The following is a 27080-nucleotide window of genomic DNA, read 5'->3' on the forward strand; positions in this document are numbered from 1 at the left end:
TCCTCAGGGTCCCCAAACAAAAACTGATTGCTCCTTCACCCTATCCCTATCCTGCACACACACCTTTCATGATGGCACTTGTCATGCTTCAGCTGTGGATTGTTCCCATGTCTGTCTCCCTTTCTGGCCTAGAAGGCAGGCTGCATTATTTTCATCTCTGTATCTCTGGTACCTGTATAATGCCTGGCCTGCCCAGGTGCTCATAATAAAATGTTTGAGGCTTAAATGAATGATCAGAACTGAACACAGGTTTTGTCTTCCAGGTAGGGCAGTGCGTGGTGGTCTTCAGCCAGGCTCCTAGTGGGAGAGCCCCACTGAGCCCCAGTTTGAACTCCCGCCCATCGCCTATCAGTGCCACTCCTCCAGCCCTGGTTCCTGAAACCCGAGAGTACCGCTCACAGTCTCCAGTAAGGAGTATGGATGAAGCCCCTTGTGTTAACGGCCGCTGGGGAACACTGAGGCCCAGAGCTCAAAGGCAGACCCCCTCAAGTTCCCGGGAAGGGAGCCTTTCCCCAGCCAGAGGGGATGGCTCTCCCATCCTCAACGGTGGGAATTTGTCTCCAGGAACAGCAGCTATTGGTGGCTCTTCCTTGGATAGCCCTGTGCAGGCCCTATCTCCTAGCACTCCGTCTACCACTGAAGGATATGACCTCAAAATGGGACTTTCTTTGGCCCCCCGACGAGGGTCACTACCGGATCAGAAAGATCTAAGGTTAGGATCAATAGATCTGAATTGGGATCTGAAACCTGCTTCGAGTAGCAATCATATGGATGGTGTGGACAACAGGACAGTTGGGGGAAGCGTGAGACACCCTCCTGAACAGACGAATGGTGTGCACACCCCACCACACGTGACCAGTGCCCTTGCAGGAGCTGTCTCCCCAGGTGCCCTGCGTCGGAGCCTAGAAGCCATCAAAGCAATGTCATCCAAAGGCCCCTCAGCCTCCGCAGTGCTAAGTCCTCCTCTGGGGTCTTCTCCAGGCTCTCCTGGGAACCAGAACCTGAGCAGTGGAGAAACAGTTCCCGTTCCCCGCCCAGGGCCTGCCCAAGGAGATGGACATTCTTTGCCTCCCATTGCCCGCCGCCTGGGCCACCATCCTCCACAATCCCTAAATGTTGGTAAACCTTTGTACCAGAGTATGAACTGCAAACCCATGCAGATGTACGTGCTAGACATTAAAGACACCAAGGAGAAGGGGCGGGTCAAATGGAAAGTATTTAATAGCAGTTCTGTGGTCGGACCTCCTGAAACCAGCCTGCATACAGTGGTCCAAGGCAGGGGTGAACTCATCATATTTGGAGGACTCATGGACAAGAAACAGAATGTGAAGTACTATCCAAAAACAAACGCCTTGTACTTTGTGCGAGCAAAGAGATAATGTGTTCTAAACCCCCTTCCCTTTCTGTGGCTTTTAATTTTCCAGCGTGCAAGCATTTGGACTGCGAATTGGGAAAACAAAGGACAGAATTACTCCCATAAACCAAAACCCCAATTCCCAACCGCAGTCACTCCAGGCTGGGATCAAAACTCCATTAAGAAAAGAATTATATATAAATATATGAATATATATTATATAGCCAACTCTGTTTACAAAAAGGGAGAGATCTCCGTCCTGGTTCAGATAAATTTGTTGCTGTGTTTTAGCAGAGGCTGTGCTGCCTTTTTCTACTTTGCTGGTAACTAGACCAAGAATTAGGGAACAGACGAACGTCAGAACTTAACTAGAACAGCTGAAGAGCCCCCGTAAATCGTTACGTGGCTTCTCGGAGTTAGAGAAACAAAGAGCGTGTGTGAGGTGCACATGTGGAGCCTCCCAGCCGCGAGCTCCAGGAGCTGGCAGGGTGGAAGCCTGTAGACAACTCTTCCTCCCTTCCTTTTAAACCCACACAGAACCTGTGCAAGTGTCTCTTTGCGGTCATGCCCTCTGCCTGGCCCTGTTCTGTCCTTGGGATCGAGGAAAGTTACCCAGCCAGGAATTCCGTTGCATGTGTGTGTCCCAGGAGCACCATGGGGCAGCATTAATGCAGAGACGCCTGTCCGCCCAGTGTCCGCTGGTCTTGAGCACGCTCCCTCTGTGTCTCAGAAAACATACTGGTGTCTGCTTTTGGAATTTTCTGACAATCGTATTTGATTGCAAGTTGCCAAAAACCACGTTTGTTCCCTTAAGACTTGATCCTCAGAAGCTGCCTTTCCCTTTTTTTTTTGGCATATGTGGATTTTTTTTTTTTTTTTTTTTTTAAAGCAGGCCCTGAAAGCGTTCCCACTTTCTGTTTCTTTTACAAAGCTAAGGTGCCCAGGGAAATCTCCTAGAGATATTTCTGGAACCTGTTCTCTGGTATCACAGAGGGGCCTGGTAGGGAATTCCAAGATGCCAATAGCATGAGAAATCCTTGAAGCGTCAAGAATACTGTTTTTCCCCTTTGGGCTTCTTTTTACTTCCAAAGCGCGTTAGGCACACCCAGCCATATTTATACAATATGGAAATTGATCCTGGAAGAGAATCCCAGTAGTAGTTCCTTCTAGAATTAATTTCGCCTCTTACATGCATTTTTCTGCGTGGCTATTGACTAGTGGTTGGGTTGAGTGTCGGGTGCTTAGCCTCTTTGAGGCAAGGCACACCTTGGGAGCAGCCTCTCCTTTGTGACTGTCTCCTTCACATGTGACCTAAATAAGAGTTGGGTTTTTATGTCACACGGTTCCTGAGATAAGGTGCAACCAACTAGAGCATTCCTTTGGTTGATACAGGAAGTTACAAATTATCAGTCTCTAAACCATGGCCTGGGCCTAGGAGATATTAGAATAAGTCAAATGTCACCACTTTAATTTTTGGTGATTTCTCATCAGTGGAAAGATTTTTACTTTGCCTTTAGGATTTGAATTTCAGAACACTGCATTTCCCATCTTTCACACTCCCGCTTTTTTCCTGTTAGCATTTCCCAAGCACAAGCCTGTTACAGCTGGCCCTGGGTCCTGGCTTTAGGCCAGCCCTTAGCAATCTGTCTGATAAGTGTGTTTTCTCCTATGACATCATGTTGAATTCTTTCCCATAGCCATTAGCTTTTACAATGTGGTCTTGGTGGGAAAGCCCCCCTGGTGCCAAGCCCAGGAAAAGGCCAGCTCACAGGGAGAGGTCTGTGTTCCAGAGACTGTTCCCTTAGACGACGAAACTGCCATGTGCCTATTTACTGTGGTGTCCACCTACTCCTAGCTCAGCACTTCGCTTGCTGGACACCTTGCTCCTGGGCTATTGCCGGTCCTCCTTCAGCAAAGACTGTTAGATCACGTGGGGTCCTTATTCGCAAGAGAAAGCCTGGCCTGTAAGATTAGGTATCACTTTATTGCTGTTGCCGAACCGTGTTTATGACATTGCATCTGTGCATGGACAGCGTCCCCAAACTCAGTTCCTGTTTAAATATAAAGTATTTGGAAGCCTGAGAGTTCAGAATCTCAGCTTTGTGACCATTCCCTTAGTCCTGTGGCCTCCCTCAGCCAGCTGTTGGCTCGTGGATTCCCTCTGTCTTCCCCAAACAAGGCAGGCAGCGGAGGTGAGGACTCCCTTGGAAGGTCGCTGGCTCCTTGGAGCTCCGTGGCACCCAGTGTTGCCCCGACTGCTGAGAAGCACGCCGTGTGTGGTCAGCTCCCTAGGAACATCTGCTTCATCTGCACCTGGTGGTGATGGCCTTGGTGGCTCTTGGGCACTGTGGCCAGATAACTTAGGAGAGCATCTCCACACAGTCAGGGTGGTCGTGTCCTCAGGCCCCTGTGAAGCTGCGCGTGCAGGGGAACTTCGGGTATCCCCCTGTGGAGAGCGTTCCCCAACACCCTGGGTGCTTCCATGAGGGCACGGTTAACCACGACTCTGGTTTGAACAGGATGCCAATTTTGTCTTAACGATTCACTGAGAAAAATGAGACAGAAAGTTTCTTTGGCCTTCACGAGCACCTAAATTAGCAAATATTTGTCAGTATTTAAGTATTTAAAATACATGTTGTTTCTTACTTGAAGCTTTAACCCCTTCCATTCCTGCAAGTGTGCCTTTGAGAGCCCCACGTCACATGGACTTCCCTGGCCCCCTCGTGGACCTCCTGTGAGAGTCTCGGTGTCTTCCTTTCCTCTTGGACAGGGCTTCCCTTTTCTCACCTTGCAGGCTGGGCAGTAGAGAGGCTTCTGTATTTCCGTTCACGTTTCATGGGTGGTGGGCTGCGCAACACCCCTTTACACACACACCCCGCACACACTTCTGTATTTTAGGAGCACAAACTAGGTGTCGAAACAAGCTTACATTTAGTTGTAAGGTAATACTGGCCTTCCTCTCCTCCCAGCCCTCTGCAGATTGATCTAATTTTAATGTTTGAGTTTTATATCAAGAGCTAAAACCACGAACTATCCCAGGAACTGTGTTGGAACTCTCTCAAATAAAGAAAAGAAGAGGACAACAAAAGAAAACCAACTGGAGAAGTCTTGACGTTGGAGAACAGAAAGCCACCAGCTGATGGAGAACAGAGGGATACTTCCTTTCCTCTAACTTTATCTCTCTGGGTTTCCCTCTGCTTTGCTTCTTTGCTTCCCCTTAAAAGTGATGTTCCTGTGGGTTTGTCTGTCTGTCCTTGTCCTTGTGCTGATCCTGGCATGGTGATGTGCTCTGCTTTGCGTTGTCTCTGCTCTCTTACCAGCGCACAAGTCAGTGGGGAGGATCTGAACACACCCAGGGGCAAGGAAGCCGAACTTTGAGGCCTGCGTCCCGTGCAGCCTCCCCACGAACTGCAGAAGGCATGTTCTGCATGGTCACCAGTAAGTGGCTCCCTCTCACTGTGTTCATTGTCCTCTGAGAGCAACCCTTGGGCCTTGGCTCCACCCTTGCTCTCCTCGCTCTGCTCCCTTCCCACCAACCAGGGTTCATGTCAGCGCACACCCGTCGTGCCCTGGCGAAGCTGGTGCTGTGAGTGATGTTTCCCATACGACTCAGGGGTCCCAGATGGCTTACCCTGAGATGGTCATTTTAGGCACATAACAGTGTAGGAATGAAAAGTGGACTTCATTGGTATTTAAATCTGTCAGTTTCATTTTTTGTTAAGGTTTTCCCTGATGACTTTCTAGCGATTTAACAAATAAAACAAAATGGACAGAATTGTCTTAACTGTTTTATTAGTAGAAAAGAAGAAGAAAGAAACAGAACTGTCATGGAGAGCAGTTGAGATTGGAGATTGAAATTGGAAGCAAGGTAGTTGGAAAACCTGCTCTTAACTGCTCTAGGAAGGTTGTGTTTTGGGGTAGAGGTGGGGAGCTGCCCTTCCCTGGGGACAGCTCCCATTGAATAACGAGGCAACTCTCGGTCATGCTAGAAGGACTTGGCATTTCAGAGCCTCAGGCACCACCATGTGGTGGAGACTCAAAAGAGGGGATGACCTTGGAGCAGGGCCCCAGGGACCAGGACAGCAACAACCACATCATCGCTGGCCTCTTAAGTAAAGAGAGGACACAGGGCCCCTGGATCTTGAAATAGCACGGCAAATGGTGGTTGAAAACACAAGCCTGAAGCCCCAGAGGCCTGTGTTCTAATCCTGCCTTCCCCTGCTTTCTGCTTAACCTTGGACGCGAGTTTCCTCATCTGTAAATACAGTTGTTTCTGTCTTAAAGGATCACGAGGATTAGCTGAGGTTGTGTACGAAAGCACTAGGCACAGCGTCTGGCGCGTGGTGAGTGCTCAGTCGATGGTGGCTACTACTTATAATGAAGCTTGGGAGAAAATAGAGGCTCGGGAAGGAAAGGGCTGGGCTCGCTGTGTGAATTGCTACAAGCATGCCCCTGCTGAGGATTATGCGTGTCTCTGGTTGTCTGGGTCATCTTTTAGATGTCAGCGTGAGAACCTCTGAGGCTTTTGCCTCCCGAGAGCAGTAAGTAGCAGCTGCTGCCATAAATCAGGTCAGAACTGTCTCATTGTTTAATCTCCCTTTTGGACTTGAATTCCTTGGTTTGCTAGTTGAATTCTGCCTCTGGCACATAAGGTATCCTTCCGCCTGGATTCAAGGGCACACTTAGTTGGCTCCCATTCTGGAAGTGTCAGTTAGGGACTGATGACATGAGTCTGCCCAGCTGCGTGGGGGCCTGGGAGGAGACAGGCACCACGAGGGTAGGGAGCTGCTCCAGTGCTGAAAGCACTTGTTGACTACATGCCAGTTTCTTGTACCCGTGGGTCTTTGTGCCGAGCACCATTATGTTCTTTTGTTCGGTGAGTGCTGTGTACTGACCCTGTCCCAGGCTCAGGTGCCACGAGCCCGCAGCTCTCATGCTGGCTGCACGTTTGTGTCTCCCAAGATGTGGCATGAAACTTCCCTTCCTAACAGCACGTAGTCCCATGCTGTCTGTTCCGTGTCCTGTACTTGGAGACACAGTAAACTAGAGCGTGGCCGGAGCAAGGGTCCTGGGTCCGAAGGGTCCAGCACCATGTGCCAGCTGCTGCTAAATTGGCAAGAGGCAGAACGATTGTTCTGTATTCTTTCACAGTCGCCCTTGCGGAAGGGCTGGGCTCATTGTGGGTCTGCTGAGCGGAACGAGGTCCAGTGGGTAGATGCTCTAGAGAAGAGATTTCCACATCGTTGGGAAGAACTCTGTTATGGCCAGAGCTGTATGTATCAGAACCCGTTTGGCACTGCTGGGGGAATTCAGGCATTGCCTGGGCAGTCTGGAATGTCGTAGAGGAGGCGGCGTTTAGTGGGTAGGGTGCCGGGGCGATCATAGTCCTGCGGAAGGAGGCAAACATCAGTGCCTGGGGAGGACCCCACATGCTCAGCCTTCAGGATGGGTTGGCCTCTAAGCCCCCCAGACAGCATCCTAATGTAGTCTGTCCCACCACGGGCCATGCTCCTGCTCCAGAGATGACCTGAACATGAAGACAGCAACGTGATCGGCCTCAGGTCAGAGGGTGTGTGGGAACAGAGAAGAGGGGGTATGCCAATGTCAGGGAGAACACAGCTCAGAGAAGATCCATGATCCCCCCAAGGCCTGGCAGGAGGCAGCAGCCACTGCCTTCCCATGCAGGCCTAGCACAAGACTCCCGGGCCACTCCCCTCGGTATCGATGGGCCAGAGGCCTGTGCACGTTTAGGTCTAAATGATAGCACCTAGCCAGGGGAAGGGCAGCTCCACACTGCCCTTTCTCCTTCCCAGGATTTGGTGGTTCTTCTCTAACTGGCTCTGTGAGTAAGCAGTGCGGGAATCACTGACTCAGACGAGGAGACCGAGGCCTTGCCCATGTCCCTACCCTCAGCGAGTCCTGCAGCCTGTGGCTTCGCCTCCCATCACCCTCATCTGGGGAGCCCTGAAAGGCCAGCATTTGAGCACCCTCATATCCAGCAGGACAGGAGGCATCACCTCCAAATCTTGCAGGCTGGTCTGCTTGTCGTGCTGCCACAGGGGACCAGTGTCTACCCTTGCTTCTTTGTGCCTTCCCACGTCCCCAGAGACGGGGAGCATACCTAGCTCGGGTCTGCCTTCTGCCCTCAGTGGCCATAACTGTCCCCTCCCCCCATGATCTACCACTCCCAGCAGTAGTCCAGGCTCTTGTAGATGTTCCGAGAAGCCGTGCTTCCACCGTTACAGGAAGTGCTCAGAGATTGGGAACTTGCATGGGAGGGAATGACGGAGCTGATGTGTGCGTCAGATCAAAAATGGGACCAAGAGACCCCTCCATGCCCTTTCAACTCAGGGCTTCCTAGAGAGGCTGCAGGACAGGGACGTGGGCTGACTTTCAGCCAGAAAAGACCTTGGTTCAAAAGCTGGTACTGTCACTTTGGACTGAGACAAGTCATCCCACAGCTAAAGGGCATGTAGGAGTCTCCTGATCCCATCTGAGCCTCAGTTTTATCACTAACCTGGGTCGATGCTGCTAGCCTCACAGGTTAGCAATTCAGCAGTAATTGTTCATCAGTGGAGTGGGTGCGCTTCCCCAGAAGACCACTTGGGGGCACCTTGTGAAAGGCTTTGCATCCTAGGCACTCTATCAGAGTCGACTTTGGAGGGAAACTGAATGGGCTGGAGGAGGAAAATGCCCATTCTCCCTTCTCTCTGTTGGTAAAGCCTGGGTAGGACCCCATCCCTGGCCTCTGCCACATTTCTGAGCACCACCCCCAGGCTGGCTCCCTGCCCTCTCTGCCCCAGCCCCCAGCTGTGGGAAAAACCAGTGTTTTCCCCACTGGGCTGGGCTCTGGGCCCAGGCCCTGTCAGCACGCACAAAGCTGAGCTGATGTTCGAAGAAAATGCCTAGGAGGGCTGGCAGAGTGTGCCATTTCCCCACCAGGGAACCTGTCTGCCCACCCACTGGAGGAAAGAGAAAGAGGGCTGGGGCCAGGCCTTACCAGGCAGAAACCTGGAAGGAAGAAGGAAGCTCCTGCCCACCCATCAGCAAGGGCACAAGAGCCCAGTGCAGCCCTGGGGATCAGTCATTCCCCGCGCACCTTCCCCTGAGCGTGGACTGGCCGTCGAGGTGCTGGGACACAAATGGCTGAAAAGAGGCCTGCGCCTGGAGTTGCTCACAGCCTCCTCACCAACCAGGAGGTGTTTCACTGAGCTGAACAAAGGTGACAAATCCTGAGCTTCAGAAGCCGAGGACAATCCCAGACAACAGACTAAAAAGACGCAAAGAAGGTAGAGAATGTAAGCAACAGCCACTTGGGCAGGAGAGCTGTTCGGAAGCCAGAGAGAGCTGAGAGGTGGGTTTCTCCATACCCCAGTAAACCGAGGCAGCGAGCAGATGAGAATAAAGTCTGTCTGGGGGATCCCAGGCCTGGCCTGGGGCAGTCGGTAATGCAGGATGTCGGCAGTCCTCCAGGCCTCACACTGGGAAAGACCCATTCACTGTGGTCCAGGTAAAGTGTAGAGGAGCTGTGGGAGATCTGGCTTATCAAAAGGGCTGAGGGCAATGCAGAGTGACCCATATGGATTGATGACTAGGGGTTATTGCCTCAGATGTAGCAGGGAAAGAAGCTTATGACCAGCCACAGTGGGAGGAGAGGCCAGCACAGATGGGGCCATGGCAGAATTATGAAAGAGAGTTCGCCCTGGAGCAGGAGACCCACAGGGTCCAAAACAGAGGACGTCCAAGGAGAGGGTGCTCCCCTCCCCACACATGCTTCCCTGGCATTTGGGTAACCCCTCCTACACATTGAACATGAGCCCCAGGGCCAGGGGAGGGGGAGACAAAAAGAAACAACCTTGAGGAGATTGAGATAAAACTGTAGAGAATGAGAAGTCAACTGAATTTAAGTTCACGGGGAAATTATTGGATTAAAATGGCTGCAGACAGATTAAATCAAGTCAGGAAACAAAGCTCTTTTTTGGTGAAGGTAAGAGCTTGTACTTGCTCCAGTTAGAAGGAAAGAAATCAGATGAAGGGCTAGGGAATCCCAAGACCCAAGAGTGAGGTGCTGTGGCCAGTGCCAGAGGGAGAAAGGAGAAGGGTGTTCCAGTAGAGAGAATCCTTTGCAGAGGCACAGAAATCTGAGTGTGACCGGCCCTTCCAGAAGGGACCTTGAGGAAGGTCAGTGTGACCCGAGTGCACAGGGCAGACCTGGAGAATGTGCTGGAGAGGGGGATGAGAGGCAGGCAGGCATGGGGTCTGGACCCAGGTGGGGGCAACCACAAGAGGATGTGAAATGTATAGGGAGAAAACTCAGCCCCGGTGGCTGACTACATCAAGAGAGCAGGAGGCCGGCACCCACTCCTGCTTTAAGCAAGCATGTAATGCTGTGGGCCAGACCCTTCCTGTGGAGCCGACATTTCAGAGGAGGGTGAGGGAGAAGGAACGGATGGTAAAGAGCTGAGCAGGACCATTCGGGATGAGGACCGTGAGGATCATAAAGTTGGGATGTGACAAAATGTGATGGGCTCGGGCTCACCAGAGAAGGCCTTTCCGAGGAAGTGACATTTTAGCTGAGACCTGAATGTAAGAGCAGCAGGGCAGAGAGAACAGCAGCAGCAAAGGCCCTGAGGCAGGCATGAACTTGACAAGTTCAAGGAGCAGAAAAAAGGCCAGCATGTCTGGAGTATGTGAGTGAAGGCAGAGGGTGCAGGTGGCCCTTTAGGCCATGGGGAGGGAGGGGTGGCCATTAGAGGGCTGTAAGCAAGCAAGTGATACATGAGGCTGTCCAGGTCAAGGACACCAGCCTTGCTGCCAAGCAGGCCTCGCACATTCCAGGCTCAGAAGAACTCTGGGGATGATTTGGCAGCTCAGCCCCAAATTTTATATTTAAACAGGATCTAGACATTTCCAGTGTGCCCTTCCTCTCTACCCTGCTGTCCTGTTTCTAAGTGCAGTTGCCTGGTTATTTGATCGCGGTCCCCACCAGAGTGTGGGATCCACAGGGCAGGGTCCGTATCTACTTCCCAGTGGTCTTCCCAGCGTCTGGTCTGCTGCCACAGGGTGTGTTTGTCCACACTTGACAAGTACCCGTCTGCATCCCCTCGGGCCTGGGATGTTCGCCCAGTTTCCTAACGGGTCCTCCTTCCCGGTGCACCCTCTTCAGGCCATTTCCCAAGCTGCAGCCACAGCCAGTCAGCCAACACATTTCTATTGAGCTTTTACTGGGTCAGACATACTCCAGCTAGTAGAGATTATTATGAGCCTAATTGTGTCCTTCTGCCCCTCCCCGTCCTGCCAAACTCTTATGCTGAAGTCCTAACCCCTAGTACCTCGGATTGTAATCATATTTGGAGATAGGGTCTTTAGTGGGGTGATTAAGTTAAAACCAGGCCATCACGGTGGGCTCTGATCCAGTATGGTTCATGTCCTTTGAAGAAGAGCAGATTTGGACTCAGACTTACACGGAGGGAAGGCAGTGTGAGGACCTGCAGAGAGCATGGTCACCCCCAAGCCAAAGAGAGAGGCCTGGAGGAGATCCTTTCCTCCCACCCCTCCCAACTCCTTGTCTATCATTGCCAACCTCCAGAAGTGAGGAGACACATTTGTGCTGTGTAAGCCACAGTCTGTGGGACTTCGTTACTGCAGGTGGGGGTGATATGGGGATAGAACAGAACAAAAAGGCCCTTATGCTCACGGAGCTTATGTTCTGGCGAGAGAGACCGACAATAAATTTAAAATTTCAGAATCAAGGGGCGCCTGGCTGGCTCAGCTGGTAGATCACGATTCTTACTCCGAAGGTCGTGAGGTCGAACCCCATGTTGGGTGGAGAGATTACTTTAAAAAATCTTTAAAAAAAAAAATTTCAGAATCACGAACAGGATGATGTGAAGGAGTGAGCCGAGGGAATAAGGGCATGTCCTTGAGTGGGGGAGGAGGCAGGGCTCCACACAGGTGGAGCAGCCCACCCGCAGGGGGTTAGAGGGGGAGATGTAGAGAGTGCTGTGCTGGGCACTGTGTGGGAACAGAAGGCCGGGCTCGCTGGAGTGCAGTAGGCAAGGGGAAGAAAGTGACCGTTGAAAGCATGAGGGGCCAGTCACAGAAGGCCTTGAAGGCACGAGGTTTGGATTTATTCTGAGTGCAGTGCAAACTACTGGGAAACTGTAAGCGTGGGTATGACATTGCCGGATTCACACTGCCTAAAGACTACTCTCGTGCCTCTGTGGTATTCCAGAAGGCAAGCTGGGGAACCCTGCAGGACACAGCTGCAGTGTCCAGGCAGAGAAGAGAGAGAAACATAATCCCACTGTCCCTTCACCACTTACCCTCCCTGAGCGTCCCATCCCCCCCTGCCCCCAAAGTCCGGTGTGTTTGCCCACCCCACCCCACCCCCCGCCATCTATTTCAGGCAGGTGACTATCCCTCCCTGCTTTGATAAGTCCTCTCCAAGCCTTATGGGGCCTTGTCCAGAAGGTGCTTGATCAATTTGGGGGATGGAGAGAGACCAAGCTGTGAAGAAATGAGTGGGTTAATCAGGAAGTTTTACACCAGAAGGGCCTTTAGATAGATGGCCAACCTGCTTCACCTTAGGCCTTAAGAGGAAAAGCATCTTGCTCGGGGGACCCTCAACTTAATGGTCAGAGTGGGCACAGGAAAGCAGAACTCACCAGACCAGAATGGTCTGCAAGCATCCTCTTGAAATGAAATTCTGACCACCTCACTCCAGCTCTAACCCTCGACTGGCTTCCTGCTGCCAGAGCAGTGTTTATGTGAGATCTGTGGCCCTGCTGTGGACTGAATCGTGTGTCTTCCCTCTCACCTCCCATCCAAATCCATATGGTAAAGCCCTAACCCCCAATGTGACTTCCTGGGAGATAGGCCTTAAAGGAGGTAATAAAGGTTAAAGAGGTAATCAGGGCAGGGCCCTGATCCAGGAATACTGGTGTCTTTATAAGACGAAGACACACCAAGAGCGTGTGTACACAGAGAATGTGGCTGCCTGCAAGCCGGGAAGAAAGGCCTCATCAGAGACCAACCCTGCTGGCACCTTGAGTTTGGACTTCCAGCTGCCAGGACTGTGAGAGAATAGGTTTCTGTTGTTGAAGCCACCAAGTCTGAGGTGTTCTGTTACGGCAGCCCCCGCCGACTGATTCAGAACCCACCTTGTGAACTGCCCAGGGCTCTTGTTAAATGTGCAAGCTCACAGACCCATCCGGCCCCCAAAGCAGAATCTCTGGAGGATGGACCCCAAGAATCTATGTTTGGGACAGGCTCCTGTTGCTCACTGAAGTGTCCTTTCTGGGGCTCCTGAGGGCAGTGAAGGCTCATTCCCCTAAGAACCTTTGGCCACTAGCTCCTCTGATCACCAGCCTCCCTCTCTGTCCAAGAGGACTTCACCTTCGGCCTCCAGGTGAACCGGCAAGCTCATTCTGCCAAGTTGCTTCGTTTCCTTACACTGTCCCTGAGCCCTCCAAGAGCCAAGACAGAGCAGGGCTAAATGTGAAGTCTGGGAACTCAGATAAGTGAGATCTGAGCCCTGCCACGGAGGGAGAACGCTCCACACACTGTGACCAGTTCTGACTCTGGGCAGATGCAGTAAGAACTGCAGGAAAAGGAGCTGAGCTACCTGGGAATGGGGGCAAGAGTTGCGAGCTGCAGAATCCCGTAAGAACTGGTGTTCAGTTGTGTTTCTGCCTGGCTGTTGTGGAAGCAAGCTGAGAGCAAGCGCCCTGTCTCACACGGCCACATCCCCTCTACTCTTTTGGACATAAGGAGCCACAGTGATTTGTGGGTTCATGGCCCTCTGGCTGCTTTCAGCATTACCAAGAAGAGCCCTCCTAGTGGCTGGGGGCAGAGGCTAAAAAACGCGAGACCCAGTCTGACAGGACAGATGTTCAGAGTCTAGTATTCTAGACTTAGAAGACTAAGTCTAGACTCCAAGTCTAGTTTCCCCACTGACCATCTGTATGATGTGACCTCAGATAACCACGTTGTCTCTGAGAGCTTCCTCATCTGTAAAAGATAAGGATAATATTTCCTCCACAGGCTTGTTCATGAAAATAAATGTGGTTGCCCCTAAAAAATGCCCACCGTCTGGCACTTAGTTAGCCTTCAATAAAAGTTAACTTATAGATTATTCCTTACAAAACAGGGATTTATCCAATGTGAAGGCCCTGCAAGAAGATACTGGTGAAAATCAAGCATAACAGACAATCTATCAGGAAGGACCCACTCACACCCAGTCCCACTAGCGGGCATTTCCTGAGCGCCCACCTTCTGGAAACAGGCCGGTGCCTGTTGGAACAGTGGAGAGGGGCTGTAGGCGTCAGTGCTGAAATATCAGCTCCAGGAGGGGAGCAGGTCTCGGTACTTTCTGTATTGCCAGCGCCAGGGGGCGGGGTGCACGGACACATAGTAGGTGCTCAGTAAGTATTTGTGAATGAATGGGATGAATCAATCAATAAATGGATGACAAGCCAGTATAATCCTGTGGGCCTCTGACTCATTTTTAAGACCTTGAGCAAGTCCCTTACGCTCTGAGCTGCTGGTTCCCTACTTGTGAAGCCAGAGGTGTCTAACTCATCATTTAGGTCCTGCGAGCAGAATTAACAGAGCGATAGTAACAGCAAGAATAGTAACTTACTGAGCACTGCTATGGGCCGAGCGCTGTTGTAAACGAAACAAAACCCCTTAGAAGGCAATAGTATTTTGCCTCCACTTTATTGAAGGGAGATTGAGGCACTGAGAGGCAGGGAAGGCTCCTGGAGACGGGGGAGTTGATCAGTTTTTGGAGGAAAGCCTGGGGGATCGGACCGAACAATGAAGAAGACCCACGGCCCAGAAAGGAAGGCTCTGTCCTGGGTGTCGCCGCCGGGTGGTAGCGGCGGACTTTAACGAGGGGCCAGCCCCGCCCCTGGCGTCTCCCTGACAACAGCGTCCGCACATGCGCCGCAAACACCGGCGCCTGGGCGGGCGGCGGGCTGCGAAGCCGGAGGCGAGCCGGGCGGAAGGTACCCGAGCGGGCTAGGCGGTGGGGGGCGCGGGCTGGGCTTTTAAAGGGACCAGCTCCGCCCTGGCCCGTCCACCGATGGGACCCGCTGATGATGAGGGCTGGGTGGCCCAGGTAGTCGGGATCGAGGCAGAGGAGAAGCAGGGCCATGTAACAACCCCGCCCGCCCGGAGATGACAAAGGAGGGGAAGGCTGTGTAAATGCCCCACCCCCACCCCCCCGGCAATTAATGGGATGAGTATCCCCTCGGGAGCAATATGGGGAAGAAACTATGGGATTGCACCTTCCGGGTAATAAGAGGGAGACGAGGATTGCGTAACTCCCCAGGACCGTGAAAGGAAGCCCGGGTTCCAATAGCGTTAATGGGGATAAGGGCGGGGCGCCATAACTGATCCCCCACCCCAAGGAGGGAGCTGGGGCTCCAAGGGAGAGTCAGAGCAGGTTGAGTGGGATCACAGGTCCAGCTCAGGACAGTTACCTGCTCCCATCCCTTACTCAGCATTCTGCCATCTCCCTACCCCTCTCCCTACCTCTTGGGTCGCCCAGCCATGGCCAGACCACCTGCCCCGGGCTCAGTGATTGTTCCAGACTGGCACGAGAGTGCTGAGGGCAAGGAGTACCTGGCTTGCATCTTACGCAAGAACCGCAGACGGGTGTTTGGTAAGTGCCTGACCCCCCGAGCTTGTCGCCTGTCACTCCCTGGTGAGAACAGTGTCACCTGTTGTTCCCTGGGGAGAGCAAAGAAGTAGGGCAGTGAGGGCCTGCTTTGCTGCACTCTTCAACCTCGGGGACCCCTGGAAGCCCTATCCCTGGGGCCCCTACCCCCGAATCACCTTAGAGCTAATTCCATCATCAGAGCCAGGGACGTGGAAACAGCCGAAACGCTGCCAAGAACCATTGTCACCAGAGAGGCTGTTGATTGAGTTCTCACCCTGTGCCAGGCCCTCTGCTGGGCACATTATACAACAGACTCCCAATTACCCTCAGCAGTCCACCTTACAGACTTCTCCAAGATCCAGCCTAGTAATCAGAGGCGTGCCTCTTCTACAACCTGCTGTCTCTAAGACAAGACATTCATGTTTCCCAGGATGAGCCAACTCACCCAGGATTGGGCTGACATCAGCAGAGGGGCTTGGCATCCGCTGTGGGGGCTCAGCTCTGGCCAGAAAATGAGAGGGCAGCCCACAACTTAGGACTTTCAGATCCCAAGCCTATGGATGTATCATAATTCTTTTTTTTTTTTTTTTCAAATTAAAAGCATTCATAAAGATCTTGATTTACTGATTGTACTGAGTTTATCTGTAATAATTGAGAATATTTTTGCTAATATTTCTCCACTGAGGAAAAACTTATGAAAAGCCTCGCCTTTACGTGTGGGAAATCTAGAACATGTGATAATAGTATCAATAAAAACAATCTCATGCATCCAACTTCAAATACAAGTCACTCGGTGTTATTTGGAGTAGGTCTTGGTGCAGCTCATAGAGCACAGGTGAGCTGTGAGCTGCTTAGCAGAGCTCATCCAGGGACCCCGCTTGTGTCCCAGGCCTCTGTAATGAGCATAGAAAACCATGGCTGGCAGGCACTGAAAAGCTCTTAGAGTTGCTGGGTCTGATGGGGCAGACCTCTTGACCCCCTCTGGCTCCCTTCTTGTTCCAGGGCTGCTGGAGCGACCGGTGCTGCCCCCACCCGTGGCCATTGACACAGCCAGCTACAAGATCTTCGTGTCTGGGAAGAGTGGCGTGGGCAAGACAGCGCTGGTGGCCAAGCTGGCTGGCCTAGAGGTACCCGTCATACACCATGAGACCACTGGTGAGTCCAGCTAAGGAGGCCTTGCCTGGGATGAAGGAGAGACTGGCCCTTGTCCCACCATTTACTCTGCAAACTTGAAAAGTCACATCACTTCTCTGAGCCTACCTCTGGCTCCTCTGTTCAGCAGAGGTAATAGTACCAACTCCAAAGTACTAGACATAGTACTGAGCTAGCTCAAGAGAGGAGCTCAGGGAGCACTACCCTTCCCTTCGTGTTTCCTCCCCCTGGACGCTGATCGGCCAGCAGGTTGCAACATTATCCAGTGTCCAGTACCTGTGGGTTCCCTGTGCATACAAGTGAAACTGCTTCATTGTGGCTAGGGCTAGGCTGCATTTCTCCAGCAAACTGGAGGCTTATCTAGGCAGGCGTTTTCTCCCATCAGACTGAGAATTCTCCCAGGTCAGTGACTATGCCTTCCCTCTCAGGCTGGTGACCCACCAGGGACATGTCTTCTTTCTTTTCCTTCCTGGTCCCCTTAACCCTCTCCACTCTGCCTTCCCCATGCTGAATGACTGACCCTCCCCAGGCATCCAGACCACCGTGGTATTTTGGCCAGCCAAGCTGCAGGCCAGCGACCGTGTTGTCATGTTCCGCTTTGAGTTCTGGGACTGTGGGGAGTCTGCACTCAAAAAGTTCGATCACATGCTGCCGGTGAGCAAGCAGGTGGGCCTGGGAGAGTCCGGGAGGAGCTGGTTGTCTGAGATGGGCTTCGGAATCTGAATGTCTGAGTCCAGCCTGCCTGATCTGCAGGAGCCAGATCTGGGCATGGGCTGAGGGTGCTGCCCCAGGTGGGAGAGCGCTGAGCTGGCAGTGGGGACTGGTCCTGCGGAGGGAGGAAGTGAGCTGAGACTTCTCAGGGCTTGTGGTTATAAGCCTCACATCTGCCTCTCCATACCCAGGCTTGCAAGGAGAAAACAGATGCTTTCCTCTTCCTCTTCTCCTTCACTGACCGTGCGTCCTTTGAAGACCTCCCTGGACAGCTGGCCCGAGTAGCAGGCGAGGCCCCTGGTGTTGTCAGGATGGTCATCGGCTCCAAGTATCCTTTGGGTGCCCCTAGGACAGTCAGAGGCCACGCTTGGCAAGGCATGGAGCAAGGGGATCAGGAACCCTGCCTCTGCCCAGCTGTGGAGTCTAGTCCCATGGACTTTATCTTAAAGGCAGCGGGCATGCTCCCCCCTGCCACCATCCCAGGGAGGAGGGCTAAGGCTGGGTGTGATGAGGTGGTAAGCAGAGGTACCCGGCCAGGCTCCTTGACCCTCCTCCAGATTTGACCAGTACATGCACACAGATGTGCCTGAGCGGGACCTCACAGCCTTCCGGCAGGCTTGGGGACTGCCGCTCCTGCGGGTGAAGAGTGTGCCAGGGCGGCGGCTGGCAGATGGGCGCACTCTGGATGGGCGGGCCGGGCTAGCTGACATTGCCCATGTGCTCAATGGCTTGGCTGAACAGCTGTGGCACCAGGACCAAGTGGCAGCTGGCGTGCTCCCCAACACCTCTGAGAACACCCCAAGCTGATCCCTACTCCCAACCCTCACATGACCCAAGGCAGAGGGCAGCAGCCAGGTCCTAGGGCTGAGGCAGGAATGTCTGATATCCTGAGGACTGGCCAGAGGGCCCTGTCAGGAGGATGGTGCCCTGAGAAGAAGCCTCCTGCCCCAGCAGCACCTTCCTTGCAGAATTCATAGCAGTGAGATGGGGACACAAGGCTCTGTGGGCCAATGGTCTGAGGGTGTCTGGTTGCCCCAGTCTTCTCCTTCTGACCTGGGGGTCTAGGCCCTGGAAGCTGAGGAACTGTAGGGGCAGGGTCCCAGGGCCCAAGCTTCTTCCCCAGCTGCCTGCTGTCCTCCCCCTTTCTGCAGCACCCAGAGAGGGTGACTGGGAAGGGGGGGTGTCCCAGCTGGGCCTGGACCTCAAGTGACTTCAATCAAGAGCCTACATTACAGCCATCTGCTGTAGCAGATAAACCCTGAAATCTCGGTGGCTTAACTCTATAGAAGTTTTTTTCTTGCTCTTTCTCACCTCAGTTGGAAGTGAAAGATGGGTCTAGGGGCTCTGCTCAGTGAACTCATGCAGAGCCCCTGACTCTGAGGTCTTTAACATATGGCTTCCTGGTTTGGCCTGGGGCATCAACCCCCAGTCAGCCCACTGGGAATGGAAGATTATCTAGAAGGTCTCCAAAGACCTGGCCTCTGCTCACCTTCCACTGGCTAACACATAGTCACATGGTTATATGAGGCTGCAGGGCATGCTGGGAAATGTAGTCCACCAACACGTTCAGGAGGTGAGCCCTCTCTCTGCAGCACCTTTCTCCATCGGGAAGATGTCAGGCTAGGCTTAGAACAGGGGCCCCACCAACCTGGAGAATCTGAAAATTCACTATACAGGGCCAGGGACTGGACCAGGTGGGTCAGGGAGTGAGTTGCCCTGTTGGGCAGCTCTGCCCTATGGAAAGCCAGCAAGGGCAGGTGAAGGAAAATGAGTGAACTTGCCCACTCTTGTGTCTCACATCTGCCCCATCTACCAGACACCGGTGAGCGCAGGCTGAAGTACGGGGGCAGGTGCTGACGAAGAGGCCCTTATGTGTTCTGACACCCCCGATGGTGGGCTGAGGCCTGGCCTGAGTCTGAGCCAGCTGGAAGGGACTGGGGGCCCACGTATGTAACCCCAAAAGCCTGACCCTTGGAACCCCCTCTTGAGAAGGCAGCATCAGCAGCTCCTTTCAACATGCAACATGGGATCAACATGCAAGATCCCATCCTAGCACTCCTTCTAAAATGCTGCCGTCCACACATTTACACACCCCTGCTGACATGCACAGGAGGTTTGTACCTCCCCACTCTGGCTCACACTCCTGGGCACCCTGATTACCTGCCTGGTGTCTACCATGCCTGCTGCCCTGGGCACTACCCATAGGTTCGTCACCCCTTCCAGAACCCTTTAGAGGGCTGATTTTAGTGACTTCTCACCCCCAACTCTCGTTCAGAGCTGAGACCCAAGCTTATCCCATACGCCAGAGAAGGAATCTTCCCGGGCAGGAGCCCATAACTCACAGTGGCCCAGCAGGTGCCATAGACCCTCCCGTGGTAGGCTTCGGCTCTGCTTCCGAGCAGTGAGTTCAGCCCATTCTCTGTTCTTAGCTCCAGTAGACCTTACCCCAGCAGGCAACAGAAAAGCTTGGGAGTGGGACCCAGAGAAGGTGGCCTCTGGGCCTGAATGTGACACCCTGCCCCCCAGGGCTGGTACCTGTGTTGTGAGCACCAGCTGCCCCACGTCCAGCACTTATCTCTGGGCTTGAATCTCTCCCAGAAAGGAAGCTTCTGCATCCTTCTAGGGTACCAGCTCTGCATCAGCCAGTTTTCTCCTGGTTAGCCCTGCTCCAGTCAGAGAATCACCCTGTCACGCTCCTTCACCCCAAACCAAGAGGTGAACAATGCCAATGTCCTTTGCTGTTTTCCTGTGTAAGGACAAGGTGGGGAGGGGGGTGGGGCTGGCAGCCCAGCCACCTGCCATCCGAGCCCCACTCTCTCAGCCCCTGCAAGCCCAGCCCTTGTGCCACGTCGGCCTACAGCCTACTGCTGCACGGTAGTGCAGAACTGGGAGCCTGAGGGAAGAAGGAACCGCGAACCATTATTGTAATAGCCGGTGGCTGGGCCTGCAGTGTGCCCTCTGGGCAGGGTTACAGGGAGAGCGAGAAGCGTGTGTAGACACACTGTGGATTCAGGCCAGCTTCATGGGCCTGCCACGTGGGCAGTCCACAGGGTCCCACACTCAGAGGGGCCTTCCCACCTGGTTTAATGCTCTGCTGTTGCCATCCTGAAACTCTGCACACCGCAGATTACACGACAGGTCCTGTGTGTGTTGTCCAGGGAGAGGGTCTGGGGTCCCGATAAAGCCCCCCTATCAGGGCTTGGAGAGAGAGGCCACTTCAGTGAAGTGTCTCAAGGCCACCAAGAAGTTGCCTTCTTCCTGCTTTGGTGCCCAAAATACCACCATTAGATCACAACAGCTCAGGGGCGCCTGGGTGGCTCAGTGGCTTAAGCCTCTGCCTTCGGCTCAGGTCATGGTCTCAGGGTCCTGGGATCAAGCCCTGCATTGGGCTCTCTGCTCAACGGGGAGCCTGCTTCTCCCTCTCTCTCTGCCTGCCTCTCTGCCTACTTGTGCTCTCTGTCAAATAAATAAATAAAATCTTAAAAAAAAAAATCACAGCAGCTCAAAGGCGAATACCTCTCCACTCACCCCACCCCCTCCATGGGCTCTGAGGGTCTCTGGGAGGAAGGGGTAGTGACTGTGCCCCACAACAGTTCAGGGGTGGGCCCTGACTTAGAGGGACCTTTGGGAAAAGAGTAGCCATGCTTGCTGCTCAGGGCCCTGGAGCCACTGAACATTGGGGCTCCACAGGGAAGCCTGGAGGAGGGGGGACCATCTCCTGAGACGAGGGTGCAGGTGGGCTGTGCTGTGGCCCAGCCCGGCTGCTGATCTTCCCAGAGTCAGGACTGACCAGCCCCCTCTTCCTTCCCCAAACAGGCTCTCAAGGAGTCCTAACCCCCTTCCCTACAGATGGGGAATGCCACAGACTGACTGTGTCTCTCCCACATTTATGGTTTAAAATCCGAATCTCCGATGCAAAGGTATTAGGGGCCTTTGGGAGGTGATTGTCTCCTGAGGGCAGAGCCTCATGCAGAGCTCTGTAGCCCCTTCTACCCAAAGAAGACGCAGAAAGTGCAGGCTATGAACCAGGAAGATGGTCCTCAAGGCCCCTGCCGGTGCCTTGATCTTGGACTTCCTACCTTCAGAGCTGTAAGAAGCGAATTTTGTTGTTTATGAGCCACCCAGTCTCCGGTATTTTATTATAACAGCCCGAAGAGACTTAGGGAAGCTGATGTCCAGAGAGGGACAGGCATTTGCCCAGGGTTGCAGAGCCACGAAGCATCTCTGATGCTCTCAGCCCCTCCCTTGAGCCATCCCCCCCTCCAATCTCCTAATGCTGTCTTCCTGGTCCAGCCCCTCACTGGCCTACTCCTGGTCCTCCCAGCTTTTCCAGCTGCGAAGCCTGGGGCTGCCCATAGGAGGGGAGATAGAGTGCTGTTACCTCCTTCCTCCCTTTCCTTCCCTTTTTCTCCGCCCCCACCCCTGCCGCCTCCCTTCCCAGGCCATGCCCAGCTGGTCAGTGAAAAGTTCTTCCCTCTGCCACCCAGATCTGGCTGGCCTCCTGGGCAACTGGGCAAGTGGGAGGACCCCTGGCAAGGAACCTGGCCCCAGCATAAGGAAGGGGATGCAGGAACCTGGCTGAGTCCAGGGTGGGGGTGGGGGTTTCCTGTCTTGCCGTGGATCTTACTCCCTGGGCAGCCTGGTGCCAGGCACAGGCTTGGGGGAGGGTAGGGAAGTGCCCAGATGGAGGTAGGAGCCTCAGGGGCCCGGACAAGTTGGAGCTGTGTGGACTGGAGGGGGCCAAACTGGGGGTGGGGAGTGAAGGGGGGGAGGGGGGAGGTTCTCCCCTCCCTGTGACCTCAGACCCAGAGGCTGGGGCAGTGGGGGTGGAGCAGCTGGTGTTCTACTCCATTCTGAATGTCGGGGTGGATCCGGGGAGCAAAGATGACTGACTGAGGCTGAGGGTGGGAGAGGCTCCAGAAGGAAGGGGAAGGAGAACTAGGACCTTGGACATTCACGTTAATTCCTGCGTGTTCGTCTGTAAAATGAAGGTAACAGCACCTGCTTCTGGGAGTTGTAAGTAAATGGTATGTAAATGTCCAGCGCTGCACCAGGCACCACCTGAGGGGCACAATAAAGGCTGGCTATGATCTTCCACCTTGTTCTTACGGTAGTGGTGGCCGTTCCTGGGCTGAGAGCAGCAGGGGGCAGACGGCTTCGACACTGCATATTCACCCAGGGATCGGCGGCTGGTGGGCAGAGGGAGGGGCAGCCCAGCTGGGCCGACCGAGAATGGAGAAACTCCTGGCATCCGCGCTGGACTCCTCTCCCCCTCACTTCCGTCCTGATGCGCCCAGGACGGCAATGGCACTGAGGACAAGGACACGGACCATGCCGGTCTCTGCGCATCCTGCGCCAGCATTTGTGCGTCAGATTCCAGGGGCAACCTTTTCCTCCACGGGAAAACCAAATTCGGTGAGACTTGGGCCAGACAGGACTCTTGCCCCACATCACCGGAGGCCAGAGTAGCCAACCGACAGTCCTCTCTTAAATCCCCTCTCCCTCTGCGAGCAGTCCTGTGTCATCTCTGGTCCGTTGCTTGCAACGGGCAGTGGGTAGTTCCCCCTGGGAACCAAACCCAAACCGTCTTGCTGCAGCGCAAACTACTTCCTTAAATTCTGGTTTCAGTGGGACTGATAAACCCAGTCCCCTGACTCCCGCCCAGGAGGGAAATGAGGCGGACCCTTCCTAACTGTCCTCCACCCGCCACGGGGCAGTCTCCGCGCTCTTGCGGAATGAGCAGCTGTGCCCTCTCCCCCCGCGCGGCGGCGCTCGCAGTGTGCGTTCCCGCGGAACCCGTGGAGACGGGCTGAGCCGGCTGGGTACCCGAAGCTGAGCGCGGGCTCCCCTAACAAGCTCTGGGACCTGCGCAAGCGACTGCACCACCTCATCTGCAAAATGGACTTTACTGTCGTGTCAGCCCCCCAGAGGGGCTGATGCTTAAGCGGGCGAAGTGTGCACAGCGCTCAGCCTGACACACTGGAGATGCCCAATACTCGGGAAACAGCAGCCACTGCTCTAGGACGCCGGCCCGCTCAGCGTGTATCCACGTTTATAAAACGGGGACGCCAGTTCCCTCCTCGTTTGAATTTCAAACCAGAAAAGGCGCGTCAAAGTGCTTTTGAAGGCGGAAAGGACCCTCGCGCACAACGGGATCTGTCAGTCCCAGCCGGGGTCGCAAGGTAAGGGGCTCGGGGCTCTGGCCCACCGGGAACCCTGGCCCCCAGGCGCACGGTCCCGCCCAGAGCCACGCCCAGGCAGGCCGTGCACTTCGCCGAGCTGAGCGCACCCTGGGTGCTGCTCTGGTTCCACGCAGAGAAACTGAGACTGAGTAGTGGGCCGGGGAGGGGTCGGCCCGGGTGTGGAGTGTCGCCAGGCGCGGGTGACTCTGCTCTTGTCCCCCAGGCCCGATCCAGCCTGTCCTCGGACCGCTCGGAAGAACCGCTGCGACGCCTGCGCCTAGGCGCCTATACAACTCTCTGCAGCAGCACGTGGCCAAGCCGCTGGACTATCCAGCGCTCCCAGCAAGTTACATGAGGGGGCGGGGGCTTCCGCGGGGGCGGGGCCTCCGCGGAGGGGCGGGGCGCTTGGCTCCCAAGTTCTTCAGAAAAGCAACTCCCGCCTCCCTCACTCTACGTCTTCAGCCAGTCTGTGTTCTAGCGGCTCCGGGTGCCTGATCCCCACCTCTTCAGTCCCCCTCTGCTGTCCATCTGGCTGGAACACACCAGCCAAGGCTGAGCTCTGTGGGTAGATGGGCTCTCTGGCTTTAGCAACTGGTATGTCTCCACCCTCTGCCCTGAGCCTAGAAACTAGACCCTGCAATCCCATTGTGTTAGGTCTGGCGCTGGGCAGAGGGCCTCTGACCCCTGCTCTGCTCACCGATTCCTAGGCAGTGAGTCCTATGACTTGTACTTCTCCAACACACAGAGACACGAATGGCAAGACAACTGCCTGGGGAGAGTGGAGCTGGGACCTTAAGGGGAGGAAGCTGATGTCAGGATCCTCTCAGGCAGGTGGAAGTCAATGGGGAGCAGAAAGCCATAGCCTGTCTGCTGGCGAGGGAGTCTGCACTACAGGCTTCCCACTGTGCGAAGGAGAGAAGACACGAGCTCAGCCCTCTTCCGCTGCTGGGGCATCAGGAGGGAATTCTGGGACCTCCCTGCAGCCCTCCCTCCGTTCATCTGCCTAGGACCCCTTTGAACTGCCCGGGTATCAGGTGCCTGGGGCACACCCCAACCCTCACCGATTGCTGCACTCATCCTGGGCCTGCTGGAGATGCTGGCACAGGCACCAACCCTTGCACCTCGTATGAGAATACTTTGGGGAGAGGGTGGCCATCTACTTTGGCTAGGTGAGTTGGGCACTGGGGTTGGGGGCTGGGAGCTGGGGTCAAGTACAGAGATGATGGCTCACGGACTTCGTCACCTCTTCAGGCTTTTGCACAGCCTGTCTGCTGCCCTCGTGGGCACCTTGGTCTTTATCTCTGGCCTTATTACCATGGGTACCAACACACCATGAGTGGCTGGAGCTGGGGGCAGGAGGATGGGCTGGGTGGGCCAGATCAGCTGGCTGGTTGAGAACAGCCCTTCCCAGGACGGGCAGCTTTAGCTCACAGGGAAGAGATCTGGGCCATGAGGGTGCCTTCCTTATGTGCCTGCTCTACAACACCTGTGCCACGTGGAATATTTCCAAGATCTGCCCCATGGCCAGGTGAGACAGGGCCAAGAGCAAGGGAATGGACAGGGTTTGGGACACCTGGGCCTGGCTGCAGGGAAGGCAGGGCTGGTCCTGCAGTGTGTCCTCTCTCCCTCCCTTACAGCTGGGCTGCTTCTCTATCTGGCAACAGTATTCCTCAGCATCTTCATGTCCTTCTGAGCCCTTCTGAGCCCCAGCCTTCCTGGAGCACTGGAAGTGCAAGAGCGTCCCCTTGGCCCACCCCTAGGACCTCAGTGGCTTCCAGGAAGAGGAAGTGATGCCCAGCGCAGCCTGCCAGGTCCAGAACTCCACTTCCCAGAATTCTCAGAGACCACAAGGCATGCTGGGAAGAGCCCAGCCCGGAGTCCATCATTCCAGGTTCCAAATCTGGCTCCTTCCCACACCTCCTGGGTTACTTTACCACCCTCCCCTGATATCAGGATGATACCAGGTTTGGTGAGATTAAACACTGGGCATATTTAGGGTCTCAAAGAGAAACTCTGGAACAGGGAGGAAGGGGAGAAGCATTCCATTCACCCATCCATCCAGCCACCCGCCAAACACCCAGTCATTGATCCTGAATCTCTTTGCTTGTCCCCATCTCCACCGCCGCTCCCTCCCCCATCCCCACCCCCTGTCCCAGCCACACTGCTTCCCCTGGACCACTGTGGTAGCCTTCCCAAGATCTCCCTGCTTCCATGTTTGCCCTACTTCATTCATTTTCAGGGTCAGGGTGACTTTTTGAAAACACAAATCACATCATGCATTGCCCTCATTCAACACCTTCGAGGGAGTTGTATTATGCCCTATGGGCTGCATGAGGTTAACAGATGTAGGAGGACCGAGAAGGCAGTAAGGGAACACAGAGGTAGCAAAATTGATGTGAATGGTACCCTCTAGAATACGGTGGTATACAGGTCATGCACCCTAAAGAATGGCCCTGCCTTTGCACAGACTGATCTTCCCTGCCATTACCACCACCCCCGTGGGATGCTGCCCCACCTCCACCCCACCAACTTCTTACTTAGATCAGTCCTTTATCGGACTTGTTCGCAATTACATATTTGTGCTTGTTCATTCGAGGTCTGTCTCCCCAACTAGACTGTGGTTCCATCAGGGCCTGGGCCGTGCCCAGGTTGTTCACCACATCATATCCAGTATCTATTGCAGAACTGTATGCGGTCAGTTCATAGTGGTTTTTTTTAAAGATTATTTATTTTGGGGGGGCAGATGGAGAGAGAGAATCTCACACAGACTCTGCACTGAGTCTGGAGCCTGATGCGGGGCTCGATCTCATGACCCTGAGATCACGACCTGAGCCAAAACCAAGAGGTGGACGCTCAGTCATCTGAGCCAGCCAGGTGCCGCAGTCAGTTCACAGTTATTGGATGAACTAGTGCACGATCCATTACCTATCCATCCGTCCTCATGCCGGTCAGCCATCCCTCATCTGCTCATCCACAGTCATCCGTCTGTCTGTCCACCCATCTGCCCTTCTGCTCACCCACTTGTGCACCCACTCATGGAAATGTGCCAATTGTTTCCTATCCGGTTTACCCACCCATCTGTCCGTCTCCTGTCCGCCCAGCCATCAGCCTGTCCAGCCCGCTCCCACAAGTGCATCCACTGTTGTTCACATGTACCTTCCATCTACGCATGCATCCATCCACAGGTGTTTAGCCAGAACCTTGGGGGGAAAGGCCCTGCAGAGACAAAAATGACTTGGACCTCATTCCTGTATTTCCAGAACTCCCTGCACAGGCAGAAAAAGATGGGGGCTCCCCCCACCCCCAGTTTGTAACACCCAGACTCTTGGGCCCCAGGAGGCACACCTGTTGCCTCTCCGAACAGGAGTGTGCATGTCCAGGGTTGGCCACTCTGGGTCCTCAGGTGGCCCAGATCCCAGGGCCAGGCTTTTGACGGAGTCCCACTTCCCTCCCACATTGCACCTGCCGTCCTCACCTACTCACCAGCTCTGCAGCCATCCTTGTCGTGGTGAGGGGGCTTTGGGCCCTTGCTCTGGCACCCCTGCTTGCTTTGCTCAACAACAACCGGTTGGAGAGCCGACTGGACCCACAAGTTCCCGTGCGAGTCTTGGAGGCCAGAGGCTGAGCGGGTACAGCGCACTGGAATCTGGCTGCCTCTGCTTGAGGCCATGGCTCACCTTCATTGTGAATGAGAGAGCATGGGGCCAAGGAGGAGCATATGGGGTTAGAGGGGGAACTAGAAATCAGAGTCTGGGAAAGGTGGCTTAGGAATGGGGAAATGGGGGCTGAATTCCAGGGTCAGAGGTAGGGAAATAAGAGGTAGAGTTCCAGGATTCTGGGCGCAGACTCATCCTGCCCACGGGAATGGGTTTGGACCCAGGGTAGGTGGGAAATTGGGCCTTGGAGTCCCCATGGCCCTTCAGGCTTTCCTCCTCGCCTTCACCGCGGACCTAATGCATCTCCTGCGCCGGCAGGAACACCACAGCCTACAGAGCAGCTTCGTCAACTGCCCAAC

At 54.4% G+C, this 27080-nt stretch overlaps 2 protein-coding genes across 4 annotated transcripts in view; both read left to right on the top strand.

Annotated features, from left to right (window-relative positions):
* FBXO42 (F-box protein 42) overlaps nt 1-5250 on the top strand; it is a 108203-nt gene extending 102953 nt beyond the window's left edge. The window contains exon 10 of the mRNA XM_046019468.1: nt 264-5250. Coding sequence (XP_045875424.1) covers nt 264-1379 — 1116 coding nt within the window. The 3' untranslated portion in view covers nt 1380-5250. The remainder of the gene's footprint in view (nt 1-263) is intronic.
* An 8588-nt stretch (nt 5251-13838) lies between these two features.
* CPLANE2 (ciliogenesis and planar polarity effector complex subunit 2) lies at nt 13839-20296 on the top strand. 3 transcript variants are annotated; one of them, XM_046024427.1, is made up of 6 exons: nt 13839-14513; nt 14863-15023; nt 16023-16175; nt 16702-16826; nt 17075-17211; nt 17441-20296. In XM_046024427.1, the coding sequence occupies exons 2-6, from the start codon at nt 14912-14914 to the stop codon at nt 17688-17690; spliced, it is 777 nt and encodes a 258-aa protein (XP_045880383.1). In that variant the 5' UTR covers nt 13839-14513; nt 14863-14911; the 3' UTR covers nt 17691-20296. The 3 variants fall into 3 exon arrangements, with proteins under 3 accessions (XP_045880383.1, XP_045880372.1, XP_045880392.1); XM_046024416.1 differs by having other exon boundaries at nt 13839-14364; nt 14910-15023; XM_046024436.1 differs by having other exon boundaries at nt 14349-14364.
* Nucleotides 20297-27080: the final 6784 nt, after the last annotated feature.

Source organism: Meles meles, chromosome 1, assembly GCF_922984935.1.
Source record: "Meles meles chromosome 1, mMelMel3.1 paternal haplotype, whole genome shotgun sequence".
Taxonomy (NCBI): domain Eukaryota; kingdom Metazoa; phylum Chordata; class Mammalia; order Carnivora; family Mustelidae; genus Meles; species Meles meles.

Excerpts from the sequence above, each read along its gene's own strand:
- CPLANE2 (XM_046024416.1), top strand. The coding sequence starts at position 14,298 with ATGCGCCGCAAACACCGGCGCCTGGGCGGGCGGCGGGCTGCGAAGCCG. Across the intron at positions 15,024-16,022 it reads GAACCGCAGACGGGTGTTTG|GGCTGCTGGAGCGACCGGTG; the intron begins GTAAGTGCCTGA and ends TTCTTGTTCCAG. Across the intron at positions 16,176-16,701 it reads CATACACCATGAGACCACTG|GCATCCAGACCACCGTGGTA; the intron begins GTGAGTCCAGCT and ends GACCCTCCCCAG.